Raw genomic sequence first — 21677 nt, 5'->3', positions numbered from 1 at the left:
CGAAAAGCAATGCTACTGCGAATTATGTTCATTATTATTAGCGGCTCGCGACAGGATCTTAATTGAGTGGGCGCAACATGTGGTATGCGTAATGTCAATCAAATATAGATGCATTCACAGAAATTAATAATGTTCACATATATATATTAAGTGTGTGTGAGAGCGGTAATAAGTGCAAATTGAGCTAACAGTAATTGACATGCAAAACGGATTTACCACAGAGCTCAAGTCGAAGGCGAAGCAGAAGCAGACAAAGGCCGAAGCCCAATAATTGCAAGCACGCATTTTTTGATAAGTCTGCACTCTTCACTCCTACAAACGCCTTGGCCTCTGCCTGTGTCAGCGTCTCTGCCTACGCCTCTGCCTGCGCCTCTGACCGTACCTCTAGCTTTGCCTTTGCCTTTGCTTCTGCTTCTCTCTCTCTCTCTCTCTCTCTCTCTCCATCTGCCTGTGGTGGCAGCGACCACCTTCATCACCATCACATTGACTTGGACTCGACCTTGCCCGCTGCTGGTGTCGGCGCTTTGCGTCGACGCTGACTGCGTCTTTAAATCGATGCTCGGTAGAACGTTTTACAGCTGTTTTTGGCAGCCGAGCCAGACATCGTGTGTGCTGCGTTCGGCTTGTCGCAGCTGTTCGTAAACAAACAAAATGCCGGCTGTTGTTAGTGTTGTTGTCGTTGTTGGCCGCGTGAAAGCTTTATGGAAGCTTTTTAGAAATGTTTATCTCGCATGCGAGAAATGTCGCTATTCACACGCGGATATTCTTAAAGCGAAAAACCAATTTTTCGGCTGCATTTGCGCAGCGCGCGTTGCAGGAAAAGCAAGTGAAACGCGTGTGGCGAACTTAACGATTTTCACGGCACCCTAGAACAACGCACGCTCCCCTACCACTGAGCAAATAAAAAAAGGAGAAAAAACAGTTAAATGTTCGCTTTAGTGTAATATTAAAGTAGTTAAAGATATATGTGTGTATGTATTTATATGTATACATATGAATATATACGTATATGCTTATAAGTGTGAGTGTTGTAATTGAAATTGTGCCTTTAATCGTGTCCCGTGCGCATAATTTCATTTGCGTAATGCTCATAGACAATAACAAATTCAATTTAATATACTAAGTGAGTTTCTATAGAGTAAAACACATAGGTGTAAATGAAACGGAAAATGGGATGGGAAATGAAAATGAATATGCCGTGGGAAATAATTATTTAAGTAGTTTATATATGAATATAAAATAAATAAAAATGCCTTCAGAAAAAGATAATAAAAATAATTATTTTTAAAATAAAATAATAATTGTTATAAATAATTGAAATATTTTATAAATAATTAAATATTCACACATGTCTTAAGTGATTACAAAATAGTAATTAAAAAAAATTTTTTAATTAGATTTCTAAAAAAAATAAAATAATTAAATAAAAAATTAAAAAAGGTAAGAATTTGAAAATTAAACTTAATGAAATATATAATTAATAATATATTCAAAATAGTAAAATTTATAGTAAATAGGATAAAAATAATTTTAATATATTTAAAATAAAATTGAAAAGCTTTAAGAAATACATAAATCAGGAAAATAACTGGAAATAATTTAAAATAATAATAATAAAAGTAATAATAAAGTTAATTATCTGCGTATATATACAAAATAAATATAAAATATACAAAATAAATCTGCAATTAAAGAAAAGAGAAAACTTGCAATACATGACAAAGGAGATAAAGCATTTAATTTTTAAAAAATCTTTAAATGCCCAACAGCTGCAGAGATGTAACTAAAACCAACTGCAAAGATTATTTCCTGTCGCAGCAAGATTAAAAAAAAAAACTTGACAAAACACAGCAAAGCTGAAGCAGAAGATGAAGACGAAGAAGAGCTGCTGCTTAGGGCTATGTCGAGACGAATTGCTTTGTGCTATATACGAAAAATCGATACTTGAAGCCGCAGTCGCAGTCTCAGTCGCCGTCGCAGTCGACGTCAACGTCAGCGGTCAGCGTCAAACGAGACGCAAAACGCTTTTTAAATGACGGCTAAAAATAGACTAAATAACAACAAGAACAACAACTATTAGAGAGAACAACTAGCTAAACGTGACAACAATGGTCGATGCTAAGCCACCGCCCACTCGCACGCCCACACGGGCACACCGCCGGCTGCATTTGCCGGTGAAAGATCGAAAATTAAATTATTTATGGAACGGACGCCGAGCATCGGGGCACTGAAGTCTAAATTTTTGACAGTGTTGGGCAACAGCAACGAGCTGCTCAATGGCATTTCAAATAAGGTAAGGCCTTGATAATGAAAGCGCTCCCATGCTGTCTATGTGGGTGGCAGCTATACACAAAAAAAAAATCAAAACAAAAACAATATCAACAGACATTTTGATAGGTTTTTGTTTTTGCTGCTGCATTCGTTTGACCTTCACTTGGCCCGGATATTATTGTTGGGGTAGCTGCTGTGCTGCTGCGAGTAGCAGCAGTACCAGCTGCAGTTGGGGGTTGGCCTCAGCTGTTTTCAGTGTACTTGACTCTATACTGACAGCGCTGCGCAGCATTGGCTGCTCTGTCGCTTTGAAATTAATTAAATTGCGTGCTCGACGCTTCAGCATAAACGAGTTAAAAGTAAATGGCACAGTTGTTGCTATCTCCTTTTCGTTGCTGAGCTGTTAATTACGGATTATGTCGCTCGGTCGTTTGCTATGTATCTCTATCTCTTTCACACCACACATACCTTGTTGCTGGTGCTGCAGCGGCAAGTGCCAAAAGCAATCAATTTAGTCGACTTCCTTGAGACTTGCCAACTACATTCGCTCATCCAAGGCCAAAGGGATAACTGCATACATTTTACTTTTGTTTAAAACGCTGTCTAAGTCTGATTGATTGCTTTTTGTATTTGTGCACTTCTCACTTGTGTAAGTGTTGTCTCTGTAATTTAACGCATTTCGGTAATTGTTTGTATTGTTTACAACCAATAAGCGTTAAGCAAGGGGGAGCGCAGGGCTGGGCACTTGCAACCTAAATGAAAAAAAGAGAAAATTGGTGGCCTAAAATTTGTACTTATAATTTGTTTATTATTTTAGTTAAGTACTAGCTATATTTTAATTATGTATATTTTTTTATTACCTTGATTTTTATTATCAATTGGCAATAACAAATTTCTTATAGGGTGGCAACTTTATTTACTAAATGCGGCCATTTTCCCCATTTACAGTTAACTTTGAGCAGCAGCAGCAGCGATTCAGACTATTGCGATGATGAAGAGGACTTGCCCAAATGTAAGTTTAGCAAATGTTCGAAAAGTGTAAGTCGAAAATTCTTAACAAGTTTTCTAATCAATTTTACAGTTGATGAGACAATTGATTATACGAAGATCGATTTCGAGGGACGTCGCGTTAAAGCGCGTCGTGCGCATGAGGAAATCATCTCGAGCCGATACAGACAGCCGAATTCGGCGCCGCGTAAGCCAAGTCTAACTGTAATAATATTGTTTAAGAAACAAAGTATAATTTGTATACATCATTTGTAGGGCCTCGCTTGGAGTACTCTCGCTCACGACATGCCAACAACAAACAGCGCTCCAGTTCTCCTTCTTCTTCGAGCAGCGGCAGCAGCAGCGATGACAGCAGCTCCGTTTCGCTACCAGAGCAAACGGCTGCGCGTTCACATGAGGTGAGCAGCACGACGCATTCGAATTCCCTTGAATTTGAGTCTCGTCACTCGGGTGGCTATGAACGCCATCGACCCATAGCGGGCGCTCGTCGCAGCGAGCTGGACATGCAAAAGGATATGCAGCGTATAAGTGAGCTGTTAGAGGCTACTGCCACGGCCGCGACTCCACAAATCGATGTGCAGCCGCCCACGGAATGCGGCACAGGCGGAGGCGCAGGCCTAATCGCACGCCAACCCTGGGGCGAGGTCAGCTCCATTCGTTTGCCTGCACGCAGCCGCACCTCGAACAGCAGCACATTAACCAGTCTGCGAGATGAGCCCGATCAGCTGCAGGCCAGTCCGAGCATGGAGTCCAGCGATTGGCGCAACTTCATACGGTCCGAATCGCAGAACTCTGTTCCATCATGGGCCTCCTCTATAAGTTTGGATTGTCGTGCTGGCGAGGAGCCTGTCAAGGAGTTCATGAAGCATTTCACTCAGTTGCTCTTCAATAACTCGGCAGCTGTTAATCTGGAACTGAAGTCAGAGTTTGGCGTGCTCCTGCGCTTGGAGATGGGCAGGCTGTGGTTCACTCGGTTTCTTAGCGAGCAGCGCAACAAATCGAAACGAATGGAAACGTTGACATTCAATGCACTTGCTCAATATTTCGCTTTGGCGTTGTTCGAATGCGGCGAATGCGAGGATTATGCGCCAGCAGCCGTGCTTATGAATCTCTGTTTCTTGTTCTATCATGAAGGTATATTTGCAACTTCGATATCAGGCAACTCTAATGCTCTCTTTCTTTGTTTTGTGCAGTTGAAGTTCCTGGCTGCGATCCTTATCGCGAGTATTTTTTCATATCGCTGCGCCAGCAGCCACTTTGGCAGCAACCACGTTTCTGGAACGCCATATTCCACGATTCCATGCAGGCCGAGCGTGAACATCGGCTTAGCGTGCAGTTGCGCCGGCAGCAACGCAAGCAGGCCAAACAGCAGCAGCGTCAAGAAGCAGAAGATGCCACAGTTGTTGTGGATGCTGCGGTTGCGGCAACGACAACGACAACGGCTACAGCAGTTACGCCTGCTCGCAAACATGGAGCTGATTCCTCCTCCAGCTCCTCGCATCAGGTAGCGCCGGCTGCGGCAGTCAAACGCAAGTCCAGCAAATGCAGCTTGGACCAGCCCCAATCCGCCAAGGAGCAAGAGGATATTGCATTTCGGCAATTGAGGTGCGATATTTGTTAGCTCAGCCTGCGCTCATAGAACCAGGGACTTTTGAACTAAATTCTTTCACTCTTTCAGTGCCTTTACGTGTAACATGCACAGCCTGGGCACCAGTCAGGATGTCTGCATGGACTTTTTGAAGAAACATGTTGTTGCGCTCAACCTATCGAAGGGTGAGTGTGTTATACGGATATGAATCCCAACAAATAACATACCATATCGATATTTCAGACAAAACCAAGCTAATCAGGGACAATATTTACCGAATGTATCATGAGACGGAACTGTGGGGCGCTCAACATACTTAACAAGTGTTTGCCTAACCCAAAACGAAATCCCAACTTGTTTAATACCCTACCAGCACTTATTTTTCGACTATAAACTATAAAAAAACGTTTCAAATTTCGTCTCAACTAAATTTAAATTTTTGACTTAAACTAAAACTAATCTTGAAGTAGTTAAACATTTTTACTCGCATTGTTGAACTATTGGAAATTGAATGAATAGCATATATAATATATGTATACATAAAATATGAAAACTAAATTAGCAAATATGAAAAGAATACAATATTTATATCCGCAAATTGTGATAATAATATTTTGTGATTACTTTATACTATATCAAACGATAAAGAAAACTAAGTTTTGCAAAATAAAATAAAAGATAAAGAATAACAAATAATAATCCAAAATTCACAAGAGACAACAAATAATGAACTAAAGAAATATTCTGTAATATCTGTAATATAGGTACAATAATTCCCATTTAATAAAACCTACTAATAAAGTTTAATAATTTCACCAATTTTTACTTATCTTAATATATTCCTGGGATAGAGGGATTCTCTCGCCGAAGCTCTTTCGCTGTCATTCTGAACCAAATAGAGGGGAAAAATAATGAAGAATCTGAGAGATAGACTGTTTTCCAGGCTGCATGTGCACCGGGCTGAAATCACGAATAGAGTGTGTGTTCCCAAATTTCATAAGTAGAACAATTTGTGGTATTTGAATCAGAAGCAGCTGTGTCATTTATAGACCCCAGAGCTACATTTATCAAGAGTCATTATTGGTATAGTTTTGACCCACTTCTTCAGATGATCGTGACAATGTGGAAATCTTTTATCTCCACATCAAATAGAAAAACATTAAGTTGTTTTTTTGTTTTTGTTTAAGTATTATGCAGTTGTTCTTACTCTAATGAAACAAAATTAATTTCTAGTTTAACATTTTTAAAAAATAATTATTAATAGAGATTTGAGCCAGGAGTTAGCTTGCAGTTAACTTGATTCGTTCACCAAAAGTGTTTGCTTAAAATAAAGTTCAACTCATGCGCTACAATAATATAACATAAATTTTCCACAATGTTTAGCATATAAATGCATTTTATTTTTGCCAAATAAAAGAAGGAAACTATTGCATGAGCCCATAATATAGTTAAAGTAAATATATATATATATATACTACATATACATTATATATATACACAAAATGAATTCATATCAAATTATGTCTTCAATAATTGTTCTTCGCCTTAGATCTCGCTGGCTATAAAAGCTACATAGTTAATGTTTAGTTTTTATATTAGTTTTGCCAAGTTTGCGCTCTGGTTTCTCCCATTTTCTATGCTGGCGTTGAGGTTTTTCGTTTGCTCCTGGCAATAGTTCTCGGTTCAAATAGTTGTAGCTCCGATTTGTGGGGCAAGATTCGATTGGGCTTTTACGCCTCGCCTGTGGGCATGCGCGTTTGCTTAGTCAGATCGTATTTGTACATGAAAACGCGTCCACTCGCGTCCGCAGCAAAAGTCTTGTCCGTTTGCCAACTATGAAGATATATTTATATATATAGACATGGAGTTATTTCATTTGATATATTATATATCTACGATCCACGCACTGTTTGGCTGTTGTCTGCGTCGTCTCCGGTTCGATGTCTTTGTGCAGCCGCAGTATATGCTTCTTCAAGCCCTCGCTGCGTACGCACGCCTTGGGGCAGTGTGGGCACTTGTAGGGCTTCTCGCCCGTGTGCTCCAAAATGTGCGCTTTGAGATCTCGATTTTGGGCAAAGGGTTTCGGGCAATAGGGACACTTGAAGGGTCGCTCGCCCGTGTGTCCGCGTATATGTCGCTGCAGATTGTCGTTCGTTGCAAACGCCTTCGGGCAGTGTGGACAGTTGAGTGTCCGTTCACTCGAATGGCGACGTATGTGCTTCTGCAAATTGTCGTTGGTGGCAAACGCCTTTGGACAATGCGGGCAAATGAGTGTCCTTTCGCTGGAGTGTCGGCGTATGTGCTTCTGCAGATTATCTTTGGTGGCAAACAGCTTTGGGCAGTGTGGGCAATTGAGTGTCCTTTCGCTTGAATGCCTGCGTATGTGCTTCTGCAGATTATCATTGGTCGCAAAGGACTTTGGACAGGTGGGACAGAGAAAGGGCCGCTCGCGATCTCCGGAGTGTGTGCGCGTGAGATGCACCTTAAGATTGCTGCTGGTTGCAAAATCCTTGGGACAGTGGGCGCACTTAAAGGGCTTATCGCTGCCATTCTGAAATCTATTTAGGGTATACAAATTATTGACAAGATCAAATTAACTTCGTTACAAAATTGTCGCACTTTTTGAGTGTTTGCTTCTCTGCTGCTTGCCGTTGTTTGCCATCCATGTTGGCATTGGCGCTGCTTTGCCACACAAAGCTCATGTCCTGCTCGATCTTGACCAGGCCCAAATCTCTGTGTCGCATCGTCAATTGCCAATCCTGATTCTTGAACATATTGCAAATGGCCTCGCAGTGCTCCTCCTTGACGCACGCCACATCTATCGTTTGTGCCATCTTTTAACAGCTACGAATGTAACCTGCACAACCTTCACTTGTCGTTTCAATAAGATTTGATCAATTTTATTGCAATTTTCTTAGGGTAAACAGCTAAAAGCTGAACAAGAAATTCCGATGAATTTTTTTTGTTCGATATATCGACAAACTGTCAGCACAATTGTGATGTGCACACAGCTGTTCTGAGACAAGTTAGCAGTACCAGTATTATATATATATTGTGTATCGAAGATATATCGATTAATTTTATTTGTTCGATATATTGTCCAAAACGAGAGCGCCACAGCATATATGCTCTCGCTGCATGTCAACAGTGCTGCCACAGTGATAAATTTGTTTTTGGCGCCAATTTAAAAATTGAAAAATGCTCAACTCGGAAAATATGGAATATTTTGGCTTCGTTTTTGTTGTTTCCACAAAAATACAATTTTATTTTGTTTATTAAATTTATTCATTAATGCAACAAAAATTAATTTACTAAACAATTTTCCATTGCTATAAATCTCAAAAACAAAGCTTAAAAATTATAAACAAAAATATATTTGCCTGGAATTTGCCTTTGTTATTGTTTACATTGCTATTACTAAAAATTGCACTAGATAATATATGTATTTATATATACATATATTTTTGCAATACTTTTTAATACATCTAATTGGATGCGCGGACATTTGTTTATAATTATTAGGAAAAACTGTTTTATAATGTTTTCTTTTGTGTATTTAGAAAATAAAATTTTCTATGAAGAATTTCGATGAAAGGCAATAATAATAACAACTATGAAAATATAAACTAAATACAACTGACAAATTAATAATATATGTTTCACATGAATTTACACAATTATAAATTAAATATTAATTTAATGATTAACTTATTAGCAAAAACAAAGAAAAGCCGGAAGCTATATTTAACAACAATTACGGGTGTTCGGTTTAAACTTTTGTGAATATATTTTTATATTTTTTATATATTTTTTTTTTTATATTTTTACTTAAATTTTGCTTTGTTATTTACGAACGTTGATATTATTTCTTTTTTCTTTCCTCTTCATATAAATATATACAATACATTTAAGATTTGAACGCGCTAAAAAAAATTAACTTTCTGTTCATGTTGTTCTTTTAGTTGGTCTCGAATTTCTTCACTAAGTTTTTTTTACAGCAATCACACAAGTTCTTCATCTCCTGCTTGGCTTAGTCAACCAATATCTGGAAGGTAACCGAGCCCATGCGATCGCGTAAGCTACCGCTGTAGATGATATTCTTAGCCCATGCCCTACATTCCACATCCAACATTGTGCCCTTGGCGGAGCCTTGAATTGCACAGCAACAATGGGACTCAAGTAGCCGGGCTGATTCAGATAGGGATAGTAGTAGATGGGAAAGCCTTGGCTGGGGTAATAGCTGATGTTCTCGAAATGCTCCTTATCCTTGCCAAAGTGTCCGTGGCATGAGACCCAGATTTGTTGACGCTGTGAAAATTTAGACGAGTTTCGATTGTATTTTTAGCTATCAAAGGTCTGTCAATCTTTTTTACATTGCTTGTCAATCAATCAGTTCGATCAGTCTGCTGGCCAATTATTTATTCTAATCAATCAATGTCTATCAGTCAGTCAATCTCTTCTCACTCTATCTCTAATCATTATCATTATCATCGTACCGAGCTAATCAGTCTATCCATCAGCTTATCTCTAAGCTGATCAGTCTGTCAATCATTTAGTTAAAGAATCCATCTGTCATTGATTCATTGTTCCAGTCAATGATTCACTCATTCAATCGCTTTGTCAATCTGTCTATAATTCGTTTAATCAATCTGTCTATCAATCCCTCAGTCAATTCAATCATATTATATCCAACAATTCTTTCCATCAGTCCTTCAATTGATCAGTCATTCAATCAGTCTTTGCAAGCTCTCGAGTATAACCTTATTTATAGATAGAGCTTTACCTCCTCAGTAGCCGTATTATTGATGACATTTACAAGATCAGAGGGCATGCCATTGATGGCCGTATCATAGCACTGTGGCACCCAGCCAAAAATCTTGTTCAGCTTCAGAAAGATGCAGGGTTCGGCCGATTTATAGCCATAGCCATTCGCCGATGAGCAGGGTCCGAAGCTCTCCGTATTGACGACGCAAACATCGTTCGGATTGTGGGTCTGCTTGAAATCGCAGTGCTTCATCTGACGACCCTCAGTATGATTATAATCTATGTTGAGCAAGAATAAATATATTGATATCCATAACCATTTCAAAAGTGGAAGCTTTCACTCACCCTTTAGGAATCATCTACCAAGCTAATCCAATATTCGCCCTCTGCTGTCTTCTTTCTATCGTACTCAATCACAGAGCCACGTTCGGTCTGTTCGCTCAGTGGTCGAAAGCCCAGGCCGGGATTGGTGCCAATCAGAGATTCCTCCAGCTGCCATTTGGGCTGGTGGTTGTCCACAGAGGCCAGCAGGCCCTGCATGCATATGGTAAACAATATGGCAAGGATGATATAAAAGATCAAATAGAACAGGAAAAGTTGACCTGAAATGAGTCAAAGAAATCCACAAAATTAATTCAATTGTCTTTAAAAAATATAGAAATTGATCACAAATCGAAGATAAATCGATAATCGATAGACGATAGTTTATGTTTTATTCAAATTTAACACTATTATTATCGATTATTGACGCTTTTCAATAATCGATAACAACATTTAATTAAGTGAGCGATCTTTATGAATAATGAATATTTTTTTAATCGATAACAATCTTGATCGATAACGATATTCGAATAAGAATATAAAATCTATAGTTTATATTTTTAAAACGAATTTAGAAGCCAAATATTTGTACCAATTATTTAAAATTGAAATCAAAATCGATAACAATGGGCTGAATAATCGATCTATACTTATGCAAATTGGTTGTACCTTTGTTGCCATTGTTGTTGTTATAGCTGTATTATTCTTTACACAAGGGCGTTACGTTCCTGCTGTGGCTCGATTGAAAACGGATAGAAACCGCAGCCAATGCAGTAATTACAATAAAAACAACAAACAGAAAGGAAGAAGAACAACAAATGGAACCAACTATTGACCACTGAAATGGCGTGTACATACATATATACATACATAGTTATATACACAATATATGATGATTTAGAGGTAGTTATATATATATATATATAGGTCTTATTCGATTGTGTTTACGATTATTTCAATGTCAATAGCATTGACGACTCGTCAGCTAGTATCCAGTTTTTGCTCGTTGTTACAATCGCATTGAATGGATGCCCAGCCCCAGCCCCAGCCGTAGCCCCAATCCCCGGCCTAGCCGCAGCCCCTTTGCCAACTGCATGAATAACGCAGCGTCGACAACAACCTAAAAAGCGAGACTCGCGTTTCGAATTCCCAAATTAATCGTATGAATGAATATCGAATACAATGTCTATGTCGATGTCGAGTACAGCAGGCAGCAAAAACTATTATTCAGAGAAGAAAAACAAAAAAACGTTGAGTGAAAAATCGAAAAAACATCTATCAATAAGTAATCAATGTCGGCAAACGACTTTCCATATTAGATAGCTAAGTTGTTTAGCTATGGTCTGCTTCATTAAATTTGTATACTCACTATTCTTACAGGGTATAATGGGTATCATCTACTTTGTACGAACTGTACAGTTTAGTTTAACCTATCGATAACCAGCGTACCGATATTAATCGATTTTATCTAACTATGCGAGAGATTCTGTATTATGATTTGTATGTATTAAACTTAATTGAATTTCTTTTGATTAATTATAGAGACTTGCTATTATCGATATATATCGATTCTCCCAAACAAAATGCTTTTATCACGTTCATCTGCATGCATATTATTTAGGCAGTTTGATTCGCACTTAGTTCAGTTATTGATATATTGAAATCTATTATTGAAATCGATAAGTATCGATTTTTATTAAATTTTTTAGGAATACTGGCAGAGATATCTTCTCTTTCTATGTATATACACTAGACAATCTTGATGTTAACTTCTAGTTGGTTTTCAATATTTAGCGGAAATCGATAAATATCGTAATTTAGCATAGCCGAAGACTGCAATTTGATGATAACTTTGGTAATTTACTCACAGTGCCAAGCCGTGTGCATAGCCGAAGTGAGGGTGTCTGTTAGTCTACCAGTCTGCATCGTCTGCTGTTACCAAGCGGACCCAAAGTGAAAAAGAGAAAAATGAATTGCTTTCAAGTACAAGGAAATAAGTTGGCAATGACCACACGGGGTTGGCAGTTGGCCCAGACGCCAGCACCGCTGGGCTATGACGCCAGTCACTCATTCTGACTGTCTGTCTGTCTGTCTGTCTCTCACTCGCTCTCCCTCTCTCTCTCTCACACACTTTGTCTGTCCGTCCAGCAGGCGTCGAGGTGGGCGCCTGCAGCGCGTGCGTTACCAATATCAAGGCGTATGTACTGCGATTAGAAGCCAGCCAACATTCTTATGTCTTCACCAATGTTAAATTACATGCACACACACACGCACACCCGCACACCCAGATAGCCACACACACTCTATAAGATATAAATACTTTTCCCTTGTCTGCGACTGTAATCGATAAATTTACTTCAAGCAACTTGCATATGACTCGAACAATTACTTAGTTCAATATGATGGATAGCCAAGCTGTACATGTGATATATGTAGCGATATGCACACGATGTATATATGTATATATGCGATATATGTTCCAAGGTAAATTGGTCTTTATCTAGCCTTGATTTGGATCACTCTGTTATGAAGTTAGTTCGAGCTCCCTGGGTGATCAAAGCACATTAAATGTTTGTCATTTCTGATTTTGTGCTAGTTTTCCCCAATTTCCCCATTTTCCGCTGACATTTACATAAAAAATTGCCTCCAAACGAAATTACTTTGCACTCAATTAGTTTTCCGGGCCATTGGCATTGGGTCCCTGTGGAGTTTGAACTGGTTTAAAAGGTTAGCATTGGACAAACTATATACTATAAAGAATATAATTAGAATTCGATAAGGATTCAACAATTAGTGAAATTCTTCTATATATAGTAATACACATGTATAGAAGTTAAGATATATAGTTTATACTAGTGAATTTGGGATTCTATATCTTTAAATCTTCAGTCGGCCTATAGCTAGAGAACTATGTGAACTGCTCTTGGCTCAAGTTATAAAAAATACACTAAGAAAAATGAATTTTTATTATTGTTCTGCTTCTAGATCTCAATTTGAATTAGGGTAGCTGAACTCTTTGCTGTTCCTCATAATTTCAAGACTTTTCGACTTTTACTGCTTCTCGTTCAGTTTATGTTGGGCATCTATTTTCGTACTTGACACAGCCAGAGAGAGAGAGAGAGAGAGAGAGAGCGCGCGCGTCAGAGCGAGAGATGTGTCGAATGAAATATATTTCAAGGCGATCTGCCAAATGAGTGGCATTATAGAACCGAGCCAAAAAGCTGTTCTATATGCGATATTTGACGCATGCGAATGTAAATTGAAAAGCAGAGCAAACATAATTATTATTGCTATAGGAACTGAAATAAACAGACTCTCAAACTGATACATAGGCAAAACTGAATTTTATATTTGTGAAAATCAATTTTGAATTGAGCTGGAATGAATTTTTATAGATAAATGCTGTATGAATTAGAAACTAAATTATATATTATGCTCATATAGAGAAAGGTGGGTGATACATCATAAGTTGAACATAAATATTTAAAGATCCCAAATAATAACCTTCAAAGGTGCCAGACTTCAGATAGATCACAGTCAAGGAAGACCATATATACATGTATAAAATAGAGCAAATATTAGATCTATATTATTATTATTATATATATAGTTATATCTCCAAAACTGTCCTATTTCATATAGTCATTTCTATACCACATACAAAACATAAACACTTCAAAATAACACAAATATTCTTAAGCTAACATCACGCTTTATATAGCCAATGATCTCGTTAATCTCTCTAAATGTATTTGGAAATGGATTTTCTTTTCTTTTGGATAAACTGGAAAAGCAAACCAGTTGAATACAGTTTGCATTAGCATAAGTCACATTAAAAGTGCGTGTGGCACATGTAGGGCTTGACCCGCTTGAACCCCTCCCGCTCTTCCTATGGAAATTTGCTTGGCGTTTACATAAAAAGTCGACTAAGTACAGTTGAGTTCGTAGCAGTAAACACGATTCATCTGGAACCTTGTTTATGGCTCAAATGCAATGACCAACTCGAACAAAGGAAGTTGGGTTAGGTAACGGTAGGGGCGCGGGCTTTGTATAGGGGTTGTGTGTATTATGTGCAACCAGACGCCGAGTTTTAATAATAACACTCAAGCTGCGCTGGCCTGACGAAGCGGTAAACAAACTTAAAGAGCCCGTGACCTATATACAACAGTTGAGCACCTCCAACCGCCAACCGCCAACAGCCAAGCCTTAAGACCCCTCGCCCACCTCTCGATAGACTCCCACACCTCACCTCACTTTGACACGTTTGCATGTCCAGTTGCTCGACATCTGAGCGCCTCGACAAAGGCCAAATAAAGTTAATAATTCAGCTGACCGCGAACGCACATATGGCTCAAAAAGCTAAATACAGTGGAAGCTCAGTAAAGCATACAGCTTTAGAAATAGAGGAAGGAATTGTTGAGGAATCTCTGAACTTTGCTTAATTTTAGTTTAATCCATCCAAACTTATGCTTGACAGCTGTTCTTTATCTAAAGTGCATACTGTACCTGTCCTACATTGTTGTTGCTGTGCTGTTTTTATGTTACCTTTAGCTAGTTGCGCGATTTCACACCATTTGTCGTGGGACTCCCAGTTGTTTAGCCCCATCGACTAGATAAATGTGGGAATTGTGTTTGCGCTACGAACTTGTTTACCTAGTGGTAGTTGCTATATGTATATATGTATGAATATATATATATATATATAAATATTCATATTCGATTCGATTTAGATTTGAATCGGTTAGTGCAGTTGGAGTAAAGTACCTAATGAAGCTTGACAAACTTGAGGCTAATTAGTAAATTATTATATATATAGCGAAGCGAAATAGATTTGTATATAGTTTAGTATTTTAGTAGTCTGAACCTACTGAAGGAGGCATGACAGAATCCAATAAGTATATATTACTATATCTATCCGAACTAAGAGTTAAGTCAGTATAGCTATGTTCATCTGTAAGTTTATAGACATCGAGTCTTGCAGCGCCTGCCAATTAGTGTTATTTTCTATTAATAAAAGCAAGTCTCTTACACAAAACCCTTTCTAATTGTATTACATTTAGCATTTGCTTATTAAATAGGCTTAGCTTCAGCACTCAGGTACCTTGCTCCAGACCCAATTGGCTTTCGTTTGCATGTGTAGAGGCAAGCGTTGAGTGTTTCCTCTTCGTTCGTTCCTCACTCGAATGCGACTCACTTGAATATTCTTGATTTATGTGCCTGGGGCACGATGACTCTCAAGTTGCGGAGTAATGAGGCGCGAGCAGGGGCAGCGCACTGCAGGCAAGCAACAGTTACTACCGCTCAGTTCTTATGCCCCAACTGCTGTGCGTATGTCATCATTATACTCATTAGAGCAGCCACCTCTCTCTCTCTCTCTCTCTCTCTCTTTCGCTCGTTCATGATAGACAAACATTTATGCGCCAATTCAATCGAGGTTTGGGGCACAAATGTTCTTAGGGCCTCCCTCAAGGCGTTCCAAATAGCGCGCGTCGCATTGGCGCCTATTTTGTTATGGTCTCCACACTGGCAAAACTCCTGCCCCAAGCCCCGATTTCCCACAATTTCCACCTCATGCGCTTGGCCTGGCCAAATCCTTCGTGTGCTTAGCCAAGGCACACCCTTTGTCCATGCGTCATCAGCGTCTGTTTTCATTTCAAAGTACTTGCAGGACTAACCACCCCCCTCTCTCTCCCCCCTCTCCCTGTCTGTCTATATAGTGGCGTATATGTATCTGCCTATAGCATACTTAGGCGAATTAATTTCACATATTATCCCGTCGCCCACTTTTCGCTTGATTGGCTAAGCGTTTGTCAACATGTCTAACTGGGCACCGAACAATTAATTGGCCAAGTTTTTGGGCAACTTTTGTTGCTTTTGTTTTCGAATTCGTTAAAGTTTTTTTCGATGCTGTTAGTAAAACGTTTAAGAGTAAACATTCTTTGCATTTGAATTTGATTTTGACTCAAGTTTGTAAAGTGCAATGAAAGTTTTTATAGCTAGGGGGCTTTTAATTAGATTGAATGGTATTTGCTTATGGCATCTTATTTAATGTAGTTTAATGTATTAGAATTAGAAATATATATAAGTTGTAATTGTAACAAATTTATAATAAAATATATAAAAAATTAGATATATATATAAGTTGTAATTGTAACAAATTTATAATAAAATAATAAATATATAAATATATTTGTATGTAATTAATATAAAAAAAATTTAAAAAAAATATATATATATAAACAGACATAGACATATCTATTTATATATATATATATCTTGTTGTATATAGATATTTGGTGATATAAATTTATATTTATATATATATATTTTTTAATATATATTTATATATATATTTTCTTTTAATTGATATATATACATATTTTTTTAATTATACATTTTTTCACTTTTGTATATTTTTAATAATATATATTTTTTTTAGCTCACATATATTAAATATTATTTAGGTTCGTCTTTGCCATAGAACTGAACCAAAATTTAACCAGTTCTAACTTTTTTATAGCTTGTATTATTTGAAGGCTATGAGATACAACAAAAAGCTAACAACACTCAGCGATTTTTCCTGTGCATTAATTGGACAGGAAGCAATCAAAGCGATAAGTCGTGTATTAACTGGGTCGGGAACACGCACAGAGTGTGTGTATGTTGCATGCAATGTGTGCGTGTGTGTGTGTGTGTTGCATCTCACAACATCTAAATGAGCTGTCGTCTAAGCGGCGCGGGCGCGGGTTGTAGGTGGGGCTTAAAATCAAATTAAGGGGACCGAAGGGCAATGTAGTGACCCTCGAGACCGCGATGCAGCAATTAGCTGATAAAACTGGTTTTGGCCAGAACTTGAATTGACATACAGGTGTTGCCAACTGTTCTTGTTGATGTGGTTGCTGCTGTTGTTGTTGTGGTTGCTTTTGTTGCCGTTGCAAATGCAACAAATTGAAATGAAACCAACACTAAAAAATGGTTGAAAAAATTTAAAAAAGAAGCAACTAAAAAAAATGAAGAAAAATGCAGCATAAACTTCTAAAAAAATGCCAACTAATTAAAAAAAATATATGTATATTAAAAATATTGCAGTTGAATGTGAACGACTTCATGCTACTCACTAGCAGCATAAAATTAAGTAAATTTAATTAAAAAATTTAATTTTTAGGAAACTAAAGCAACTAAAGTTTGTTTTTCTTATATATGTATAAGTTTATTAATTTTTTTTTAAATTAATAATTATTTGTTGCTTCCAACTTCCAACTCTAAGTCTTAAACTATAGGTAAATTATTTAAATATAATTAACTAAATATAAGATATAAGCTATATTTGTAATTTCTAAATTTTGTGAATAAGATCATTAATTGTTTATTTTATAAGCTCAGCTTGTTTCCATGCATCAATTCATTTTATGTTTTAATATGTAAAAACTGTTTTACAATATAGAAATACTAATGTATTTCTTATATTTCTACCTAAATTTAAACAAACATTACATAAAACCTATATACCCAATATATTTCTTCACAAAAGAGTAAACTAAAAAATATACAAAAAAAAAAATAAAAGCTGGCAGCAGCATTTGTAATGAAAGCATTTCCAGCAATTTAAAAAAGCCGTTGAACCGGTTTTATATCATATATCACAAGGCTTAAAGAAACAAAATAAAAAAAAAAAAAAAACAAAATACAAAATTATAGCATTTGTTAATTTGATTCTTTCATCAACATTTTGTTCCAATCATGGCATACATATAGATAGATAGTGTCGATGTTTTCTATAGATTAGTGAATTTTCCTCTTTTTTGTTTGTTTGTCTTCCATCCGTTTGTTATGTAATACGAATTCTATGAAAACAATGGGGATTTTGAATTAAGTTTATGTGCTGGAAAGCAAGTGCTAAAACAAATTTTTGTTAATTTACAAATTTTAATTTTTGTTAAATGTAAAAGATTGTAAGAATTCGTTGTTATTAGTTTTTTATTAATTATTATTTATTATTTTTATTATTAATTTAATATTATAAACATTTAAAAAATTATAATATAAGTAATCTAGATTGAAATCGTCTGTATATCTATATATAGAGTTATACTTGTCTTCCACTATATTTATTCATATATGTATATAACTAGAATTCCCTTTAGAACTTGTTTTATAATAACTTACCTATAAGAAAAATATATATATTTATTTGTCTTAAGTTTTTATACCCGAAACTTATTCCATGACTTATCTCATTTCCTTACTATCGATAGTAATCGATGATTTAATAGTGTGTTAATATCGCAAGAGCTAAAGATTTTCAGATGCCTGTAATGAAACACAAATCCTCGGATATTGGACAACTCCCTTTTAAAGCTCTTCTGGCTCTACTTTACACTATAGCTTAACACCATATAAACATATATCGATTTTAGTTTGTAATCAATTTAGATTTTAGTATTCTGGCCTAGCCTTGAGTCAGAATGTCAATTATTTAATGGACTCGACTCGGACACATGTTAATAATTATTATTTTTGTACTTGGCGAAAAAAGAACTGGAATTGAAGCCATTAAATAGATTTAATGATAGAGAAAATCGAAGGACAGGCAGAGTGAGCAGTACGAGTGGAAAATGTGCAGGTCATGATACATAGAGATATGCCACAGACAGGTGTGTCGGTAGCAAAGGGTTTTTTCGGTAAGGGCTAGGCCAAGTTTAGCATTTGGCATGTCAAAACTACCACTACTACTAACAGTTAAGCCTTAATAATGGCGATCATTAGCTCTTGCCACATATCATTTATTGAGCTCCTAATCAGGTTTATCAATTGAGTAAATCAAACAAATTCAAAGCACATTTAGTGCTAATATCAGTTAAAAACCTTTGAGGCATTACGGGTATTACGAACTAAATTCGTGAATAAATAAATAATTTGAATATATGATTGGTAACTAAATTCATAAATAAATAAGCGCACAAAGGCAATAAATAATTTAAATATACAATCGAATTATTTGAATTAATATAAAAGATAATATATAAAGAGAAATATATTAAGTTCAAATGTAAATAAAATATACATAAATCATCTAAAATATATAAGTAAAATTACATATTTTATATAATATTTTATATACTTTTCACATATACAAATTTTATATAATTTGTATATTATATATATTTTTTTACATTTCAATTTTTGTATATTTTTCTATACTTTTATAGCTGCTTTTCGGCTGGGAAATTCGTGTGTGCTTTCTTTAAAGATAGAGAGTGCTATATATATTTATATAGTTTATTTTATATGCAGAAAGAGAGGAAGTGAGAGAAAGAGAGAGAGAGAGAGAGAGAGATTGGGAAACCTTGAATTAGCTTACAGAACTTTTACAATAACAAAATGTGATGATATGAAATATTCAAGTACAACATTAAATAGATAATGAGGCGCGCTATATATCATATTTGTTTTAGCTCTCTCTATTTATATTTCTCTCTATTTTTTATTCACTATATAGTTGGATACGTGAGTCCGTGTTCCTACTGACATTACAGTTTTTATCTTCGTTTTTTTTGTTTCAGAAGCCAACATTTTTGTTTTGCTTTCGTGAGCACAAATAGCAATAGATATATAATTATATATAATAAATATATAAGAATATGTATATGTATATAAAGCTATATGGCATTTGTAATTTTAGTTTTTAAGACTATTTTTTAAATAAACCTTTCATACGTCATTAATTATGAAATTTGATTTTGTTTTGGTCTTTGAACTGTGAAGCTCAGAATAAAGAAGAAAATTTCACAGGTCAGCAAAATGTAGTTATCCAGAATTATATTTGATATGTGTTTATATTTAATTGGCCACAAAAAAATTTTATTTTCTATGATAATTCAAATGCATACATTTAATTTTTTTATCAATTATGAATCATGCACAGAGGCAACATGAAATATTTTTTATATGAGTAATATTAAAGCAAATATCATTTTACATGATTTTATACAAATTCCCAATCTGAATTTTCTTTCCATTTAATTTGATTTACAAATAATAATAATAATAAAATAAGAGAAATAAATAAAATAATATATATAAAATTGTGATAATATTTTTTTATCGTTTGTATATACAAAGAAGTATATATTTTTTTAATGGTTAAAATTTATTATTATAACTTATTTACGTCATTAGAAATGGAGGAATAGATTCATAGTAAAAACCGCAAAACATTAAGAAATCGTGTGTACGTGTGCGTCTACATCTATAATATATTATAGTTTTTAATTTTAATTAACTTGTCTGGCACATATATAATATATATGTCTATATATTTTATCTAGTTTCGAGTTTTATCTGCTCATAAAAGATTCTACATGTGGCAATGACATCTAAAGCTTGTTTTGCATTTCATGTGCTCACATAACTACATGGAGAGAGGAAGAGAGAGACAGAGAGAGTGATTGAGGGAGCGAACAGAAGTAGCTGATAAGCGAGTCATATATTTTATTTGCACTCATTTTCAAATGACCGAATTGCATGTACACATACTTTCACGCTTACATGCATATATGTACAGCATATGTAAATATAAACATTTTACTCATTTTGTTCTTTCGCCTTTTCTTCTTTGTGACTTGGCATTCGATTAACGTAGGGCAAATCTACGTAATCCCATAATAAAGTGTGAGAGAGTGAACTGACAAGAGAGTGGGTTAAGGCTAGGCTTTGACACCATAAATGAACTGAGTACAAAAGGAGAACAGAAGAAGAGCGATTTGCTCTGGGTCCCTTACAAGAACTCCACGCAAAGCTTAGCTTTTAGATTTAGTCAAGTGCTTGTGACGAGAGAGGGCGCTGCACTTTAATTGAACTCCAAGTGTCTTAATTTTTATTTTGTATTTATTTTATTCGTTTTGAATATATATATTAATTAACTTACCCCAACTTTTGCTAGTGCGGCCAAAAATACTACCATCGCGTGGATCGTAGATCATTTCCGAGAAGGTTTGCTTCTTAGCCGGTTGTGGAAATTGATTTTCGTATTTTTCATTTTTACCGTTGTTTTTCGACATTTTTTGGCGCTCTTTTCTTTTCGTTTCTTCTTGCTTTACGTATTCAAGCAGTTATTAGGAATCGTGAGTTTTTTATAAATATAAATGTGTATTTATTCACGTATTTTGATTGCGTTTGCTATTTGTTGCTCACGTGGATAGTGGACGGGGTACGTAAGAATTCGAATAATTATATTTTCAGTAATGCATAAAACACTATTTAGGTACTTATGTGTATTTGCTTTTAATTATTCGCTTCAGAAACCTGCACTTATTTAAAGTTTCTTTTTTTTTAATTTTGCCTTTCTTATAGGTAATTTGTTATTCCAATATTTGCCGTAACGAGAATACAATGTAATGCAAACGCACACACACTTATAAAACACAGCTAACTGTTTGTTACTCGTTTCTCGTTGCGTGCTGCGTGTTGCGCTCTCGGCGAAAGATCACCAACTGAACCACAAAATGTGGTGGCCAAACCGACATCGACATCGACAGCAGCGTCGCTAGCGGGGTCTTCAGTTACTGCGCTGCTCAACACTCACACTTGCAATGCTCGTCTCTCTGTCAACACACATACAAGTGTACCGAAAGCTATATAAGATACGAGTATTCGCGTACAGCCAGCTGTTGAACGCTTTTGACAGCAACAAGAAAAATAACAAAAACAAAAACGGCCAAAACAA

The 21677-nt window shown here is 36.0% G+C and overlaps 2 protein-coding genes and 1 pseudogene across 2 annotated transcripts; 1 reads left to right on the top strand and 2 right to left on the bottom strand.

Moving 5' to 3' along the window:
• Positions 1–1847: 1847 nt before the first annotated feature.
• On the top strand, positions 1848–5237 carry LOC115482916 (uncharacterized protein KIAA0513-like). Its single transcript, XM_030223163.1, is given in 8 exon segments — positions 1848–2142; positions 2145–2293; positions 3220–3283; positions 3353–3466; positions 3535–4413; positions 4473–4884; positions 4958–5052; positions 5111–5237. Coding segments are annotated over 8 exon segments (1824 nt in total). The 5' UTR covers positions 1848–2108; the 3' UTR covers positions 5188–5237.
• A 1160-nt stretch (positions 5238–6397) lies between these two features.
• LOC111596350 (gastrula zinc finger protein XlCGF7.1-like) lies at positions 6398–7856 on the bottom strand. Its single transcript, XM_023310541.2, has 3 exons — positions 7487–7856; positions 6775–7425; positions 6398–6700 (listed from the first exon to the last, which is right to left on the bottom strand). Exons 1-3 carry the CDS (start codon positions 7699–7701, stop codon positions 6598–6600), a joined length of 969 nt encoding a protein of 322 aa, XP_023166309.1. The 5' UTR covers positions 7702–7856; the 3' UTR covers positions 6398–6597.
• Positions 7857–8747: 891 nt separating this feature from the next.
• On the bottom strand, positions 8748–21462 carry LOC115482915 (annotated as a pseudogene).
• Positions 21463–21677: the final 215 nt, after the last annotated feature.

Source organism: Drosophila hydei, unplaced genomic scaffold (genome assembly GCF_003285905.1).
Source record: "Drosophila hydei strain 15085-1641.00,03,60 unplaced genomic scaffold, DhydRS2 tig00000143-arrow-arrow-pilon, whole genome shotgun sequence".
Lineage (NCBI taxonomy): Eukaryota > Metazoa > Arthropoda > Insecta > Diptera > Drosophilidae > Drosophila > Drosophila hydei.
This window is presented reverse-complemented; position numbering and strand designations above follow the sequence as displayed.

Coding starts and splice junctions, on each gene's coding strand:
- LOC111596350 (XM_023310541.2), bottom strand. CDS start 7,701: ATGGCACAAACGATAGATGTGGCGTGCGTCAAGGAGGAGCACTGCGAG. Junction 7,426..7,486: donor GAGAAGCAAACACTCAAAAA/GTGCGACAATTT, acceptor TACCCTAAATAG/ATTTCAGAATGGCAGCGATA. Junction 6,701..6,774: donor ACGCAGACAACAGCCAAACA/GTGCGTGGATCG, acceptor ATATCTTCATAG/TTGGCAAACGGACAAGACTT.